The 6,196-nt window shown below is 51.7% G+C and overlaps 1 protein-coding gene across 1 annotated transcript; it reads right to left on the bottom strand.

The window, feature by feature from the left end:
* Window positions 1-440: 440 nt before the first annotated feature.
* Window positions 441-1,469, bottom strand: LOC309603441 (olfactory receptor 11A1-like; the record flags this gene model as incomplete). The annotated part of the gene is made up of 1 exon (XM_082338291.1): window positions 441-1,469. One exon carries the CDS (start codon window positions 1,467-1,469, stop codon window positions 441-443), a length of 1,029 nt encoding a protein of 342 aa, XP_082194417.1.
* Between the last annotated feature and the right edge of the window lie 4,727 nt (window positions 1,470-6,196).

Here is a 6,196-nt window from a genome sequence, read left to right as displayed (position 1 = left end):
GGCATGCCTGCAAAGGGCCTGGCCAGTGGATGGAAGAGGGGTGCGTGGCTGTAACCCACATGAGCCCCGCAATAGAAATGGTCCATTTTTCCTTTGCGGTGTAGTGAAAGTGGACCTTCATTAGTGGCTGACATGCAAGATTCATGCTCTTGAAATGTACCCCACGGGGGGAGATGGTGCCCATCCTGGGAACCCACAGTGGGAAAGATGCCCTCATGATGGCCCTTGGAAAATATTCACATATTAAGCCAAACGTGCTTTCTTATCTCCTCCAGAAAAGAAAACCTTGACACTTCAACAGTTCCCACATTTAAGCCTACCAAGGTGTTTGTTATTAAGGAAAAGGCAAACCCATAACATTTTCAGCATTGCTTTCTAAGCAATAATATTTCTCTACAAGGACCTTCTGCTTTCTTCCCCCTGCCAGTCCACAAGCAGTCTCAGCAGCATGCACATCTGAAGGGCCAATTGGTATCTACAGCTTTCCTATTCAAAGGAACAAAACTGTCTGTGTCACCAAGGAAGCTGTGGGTGCAGGCCAGGGCTTTCCTGAGCACTTTCCTGATGGCCTCCCTGACCTCCCTGTTCCGCAGGCTGTAGACGAGGGGATTGACCAGGGGGGTGAGGACAGTGTAGAAAAAGGAGAACACTTTGTTGAGCTGCCTCAGCGGGGCTGTTCTGGGCAGCATGTAGACAACAAAGAGGGTGCCATAGAAAACAGTGACAACGGTGAGGTGAGAGGAGCAGGTAGAGAAGGCCTTCTGTCTGCCCATGCCGGATGGGATCCTCAGGATGGCAGCTATGATGCACACGTAGGAGGCCAGTGTGAACAGGAATGGAAAGATTAAGTCCAGGAAGGCCAAGAGGAACCCAATGAGCATGAACACCCTGGTGTTACTACAGGCAAGCTCCAGCAATGGAGTAAACTCACAGAAGAAGTGGTCAATTGCCTTGGGGCCACAGAACTGCAACTGGGATAAGAAGACTGTGACAACTACCAGCAGCAGTGAACCCCATAGCCAAGATGCAGCTGCCAGGTGTAAAGAGACCTTCCAGGTCATGAGGCTTGCGTAGAGCAAGGGCTGGCATATGGCCAAGTACCGATCATAGGCTGCCAGCAGGTAACACTCAGTAGTTGCAAACGAAGCAAAGAAGTAGAACTGAGCCATGCAGCCGTGAGCAGAGATGCTGCTGTCCCCAGTCAGGAAGCTGGCTAGCAACCGAGGCAGGATGGTGGAGCTGTAGCAGATCTCCAAGGAGGACAGATTGCCCAGGAAGAAGTACATGGGGGTGTGCAGATGCCGGTCTGCCACCACCAGTACAACGATGAGGATGTTCCCAACCATGGTGACTGAGTAGATCATAAACAAGAGGAGAAAGAGCAGGTTCTGGAGCATGGGGACATCACGTATTCCCAGCAGCACAAAATCCGTGGATGATGTCCCGTTGTCCCTTTCCCCTTCAGCCATGCAAAGTCTTTTATTTCCTCAGTTGCCACAAAGAGAGGCTACGAGAAAGAAACTCATTTCAGCATTTACCTTCAACATTTTTTTATGTAGGACATTGTTCTCTTCACAGTAGCTTTAGGTCTTTCATGCCCAGGGAAAGCATAAAAGAAATGTTCTTCCTGAGGGGTAAAGAACACCCATCCCAGCAGAACCACTGCAGACTTGAGAAGTGAGCTGCCCAATGGAAGTTCTTCTTTCTCACTGCAGAATAAATCTATGATGTGCATTTGCTCACACAGAAACAGACAACTTTCATATGCCTGTGGGTATGCCTAGGAAGACGCATTATAGGTGTTGAGGATCGACATCCTTCTGCTCTCAGGAAAGACAAAGTGTGCCAGAGAAAACAAACCCCACTCTCCAAAAAGCCCCGTTGTGGGAAACGTCATGCCAGACACCACCCTTCCTCCAAAGCAAGGGCTGGGCACATTGCAGGGTGAGTGGCCACAGCTCTTGGAAACACTCACCTGAGAAGGAAAAGATTCCCACCGCACTCCTACCCCATCACCCAACAGGCCAATTTCTTCCATTGAGAAAGGGCAGATCAGGAGTTACTGCTTCAGATGACCAAGGGACTGTGCTGCGGGACTGCCAGGGAGCATGCTAAAAACCACGTCGTAGGTCAAAATGCAGCATGAAAAGTGACAAGGAAGTGATCTAAAAAAAGAAGGGGAAGGGGCAACTGGGAGTCAACCAAGGCCCATGGGAGACATTGTGCAGGGAGGAAGGGTGGGAGGGAGAAAGGAGACAAATCCCAGACTCTTTTCAGTGGTGCCATGAAGAAAGGACACATTGAAATACAGGAAATTCCATTTAAAGGTAGGGTGGCCAAACACTGGAACAGGTTGTCCAGAGAGGTTACAGAGGCTCCATCCTTGTGGGTATTAAAAACTTGACTGCACATGGTCCTGAGCCACCTGCTCTAGCTGACCCTGCTTTTAGGAGGGCGGGGGTTGGACCAGATGATATCCTGGGGTGGCTTCCAAGCCCAGCTACTCTCTGATTCTGTGACTGAAAGCTGCTGGGCAGAACTATTTGCTTCACATTTTTCCCTCATCAGCAGTGGTTCCTGAGGGCTTTGAGGCTGCTTGCCTGCAAATCCCAGCCTGGCAGCAGCACCTCAGCATGGACAGCTGTGCATGTGGGGCTCCCTGAAAAAGTAGGACATTGAGTGGAGTGTCCGCAGGGTGCCTAGGAGTGAGGTGGGAGAGGATCATGGTCGGGGGCATGGGCAATGTCAGGGACATGCCTCAGCGCATGACTGGAGAAAGCTCATGCCCGAGAAACACAGCTCTCTGCAACAGCAGTTCTCTTCAAGTGTTTGACACCCACCTCTTGGGCTGGAATGCATTTCTTCCAGCAGTGATCATCACGGGAACTGTTCTGAGAGTTTGCCAAAAGCTATTCAGAATGACTGACACCCCAGCCCTCTCCACTGCATGGGAGTGAGAAAGCTGAGAGCTGGAGAGCAAAACCTGCATGATCATACTTCCGAGAGAGTGAGAGTACAAGCAAAAGCCAGCAACAACAAAAAAGAAAAACAAAACAAGAGACAACGGAAAGAGCCCTGTGAATGATGAAGTGAAGGGCACAGGGCAATCTGGCCTCACACAGCCTGCCCAAATACTCTCCCGCCCACCCAGCTAGGGTGGGAGAGTGTCCCAGGGCTGTCCCTGGGCCTCACTGTGCAGTGCCAGGGGCTCAGGGGTGCCTGGGGGAAGGCGGGAGCTGGGGTGGGAAGACATGCAGGAAAGGAGAAGGCTGAAACTCAGGTCTCTATGCTCTCATTTCTTCTGTTCAAAGACCCAGCAGATTGACTAATAAGACCCAGCCTTCACTCACCCTCAGTACATCCAGCCCAAACCTGCGGTCCTCATCATGAAGCAGTGACGTCTGCTCTGATGGATCAGGGCAATGAAGTCCAAGGTCAGGGTCTTACCTTCTGCCCCTTCCCTACCATGTCCTTCACTTCTTGGGCCTCACTGCAAGCCCTGAACCAGGGCTCATTCCTTACTCTGCCCTTGCCCTCTTCTCCCAGCAGCTCTGAAGGTGAGTCTCCAGCAGTACCTGAAGGCTCGCTGCTCTCTGAAGTGTCCCAGGGTTTATAGCAGAAAGGAGACTCTAAAGGTTTTGGCTGCAGCGTGTCCCTCCTGAGGGTTTGCAGAGAGTAAAAACAATCATCTAATGGACTCCCTGGTGAGATGGAAGCTCTGAGGTGGTGGAGACTGCGTCAACAGCTCCAGGCAGTGCTGACGCCCTGGAAACATGATGTAAACTGAGGCAGGGCAACTGAACCAGGGACATCTCTGAATTTGGTGAACAGGACAAGAAAGTCCCCAGAAATGGCATTCACCTCACTTCCCTTCAGATGACTGCATCTTCATCAACTCACATAGAATTAGAAAGCCTCAGACCTTCTGAGGCAGAAGGACCTGGCTTGTTGGGAGCTGAAGGCAGCAGACCAGTCGGTGTGTCCTTCCAGAGAGGATTCCTTTCTTCAGCAGGGGAGGTGCACAAGGGCCTGCCTTGCTCTTTTGCTTGCCAAGGGGAGCAAGTGGGCATGACTCCTTCCAGTCCTGTTGGACATGCAGTTCAGGACAAGCCCCTGCCCTGGCTGGAAAGGCAGGAGAGGGAGGCCCAGTGGACACAGGCATTTGTGCTGTTGCTCCTACAGACAACAGATAGGAATCACGGTTTATCTTGGGAGCCTCACACTGAAATGTAAGTGCTGGGGGTCCAAGTCCAAGCTGGGCATAGAATCATAGAATGATCATAGAATGCTTTGGGATGGAAGGGACCTTTAAAGGTCATCTAGTCCATCCCCCCTGCAATTGGCAGGGACATCTTCAACCAAATCAGGCTTCTCAGAGCCCCATCCAGCCTGGCCTTGAATGTTTCCAAGGATGGGCAACCCGTTCCAGTGTTTCACTACCCTCATTGTAAAAAATGTCTTCCTTCTATCTAGTCTGAATCTCCCCTCTCTTAGTTTAAAACCATTACCCCTTGTCCTATCGCTACAGGCCCTGCTAAAAAGTCTGTCCCCATCTTTCTTATAAGCCCCCTTTAAGCACTGAAAGGCCTCAATAAGGTCTCCCCGCAGCCTTCTCTTCTCCAGGATGAACAACCCCAGCTTATTCAGCCTTTCCTCATAGCAGAGGTGTTCCAGCCCTCTGATCACTTTTGTGGCCTCCTCTGGACCCGCTCCAACAGGTCGATATCCTTCCTGTGCTGAGGACCCCAGAGCTGGAGGCAGTGCTCCAGGTGGGGTCTCCCCAGAGCAGAGTAGTGGGGCAGAATCCCCTCCCTCCCCCTGCTGGCCACGCTGCTTTTGATGCAGCCCAGGAGACGCTTGGCTTTCTGGGCTGTGAGAGCACATTGCCAGCTCATGTCCAGCTTTTCATCCACCAGTACCCCCATGTCCTTCTCGGCAGGGCTGCTCTCAATCCCTTCATCCCCCAGCCTGTACAGATACCTGGGATTGCCCCGACCCAGGTGCAGGACCTTGCATTTGGCCTTGTTGAACCTCATGACGTTCCCACAGGCCCAGTTCCCCAGCCTGTCCAGGTCCCTCTGGATGGCATCACGTCCCTCAGGCATGTCAACTGCACCGCTCAGCTTGGTGTCATCTGCAAACTTGCTGAGGGTGCACTCGATCCCGCTCTCTGTGTCATTGATGAAGATATTGAACAGCACTGGCCCCAGTACGGACCCCTGAGGGACACCACTCGTCACTGACCTCCATCTGGACATCGAGCCATTGACCACTACCCTCTGGATGCAACCATCCTGCCAGTTTGCTATCCACTGAATGGTCCGCCCATCAAGTCCATACCCTTCCAATTTAGAGAGAAGGAGATTGTGGGGGACCGTGTCAAAGGCCTTAGAGAAGTCCAGATAGATCACATCCATAGCTCTTCCCTTGTCCACTGATGCAGTCACTCCATTGTAGAAGGCCACTAGGTTGGTCAGGCAGGACTTGCCCTTGGTGAAGCCATGCTGGCTGTCTCAAGTCACCTCCCTGTCCTCCATGTGCCTTAGCATAGCTTCTAGGAGGATCTGCTCCATGATCTTCCCAGGCACAGAGGTGAGGCTGAGAGGTCAGTAGTTCCCAGGGTCCTCCTTTGTACCCTTTTTAAAAAGGGCTGCAATATTTCCCTTTTTCCAGTCCCCGGGGACTTGACCTGACTGCTATGACTTTTCAAATATCATGGAGAGTGGTTTAGCAACCACTCAGCCAATTCCCTCAGGACTCTGGGATGCATCTCATTGGGACCTATAGACTTATGGACGTTCAGGTTCCTCAGGTGGTCGCAAACCTGATTCTTCTCTTATAGTGGGAGGAACTTTTCCTGCCTGATCCTCCTCAAACGGCCCATTGACTCGGGAGGTGTGAGGAGAGAGGCTGCCAGTGAAGACTGAGGCAAAAATGTTGTTGAGCACCTCAGCCTTCTCCTCGTCTGTTGTTACCAGCTTGCCAGTTTTGCTCACCAGAGGGGGTACGCTTTCTTTAACCTTTCTTTTCTGGTTGACATACCTGTGGAAGCTCTTCTTATTATTCTTTGCATCCCTCGCCAGGTTCAGCTCCAGCCGAGCCTTGGCCTTCCTAACCCCATCCTTACACAACTGGGCAGTGTCCCTATACTCTTCCCAAGATACCAGTCCCTTCTCCCACTGCCTGTGTATTCTCT

Source organism: Platalea leucorodia, assembly GCF_965183815.1.
Source record: "Platalea leucorodia genome assembly, contig: HAP1_HAP1_SCAFFOLD_90, whole genome shotgun sequence".
Classification (NCBI taxonomy): Eukaryota; Metazoa; Chordata; class Aves; order Pelecaniformes; family Threskiornithidae; genus Platalea; species Platalea leucorodia.
The sequence above is the reverse complement of the archived record's forward strand: the minus strand, read 5'-3'. Positions and strand labels throughout refer to the sequence as shown.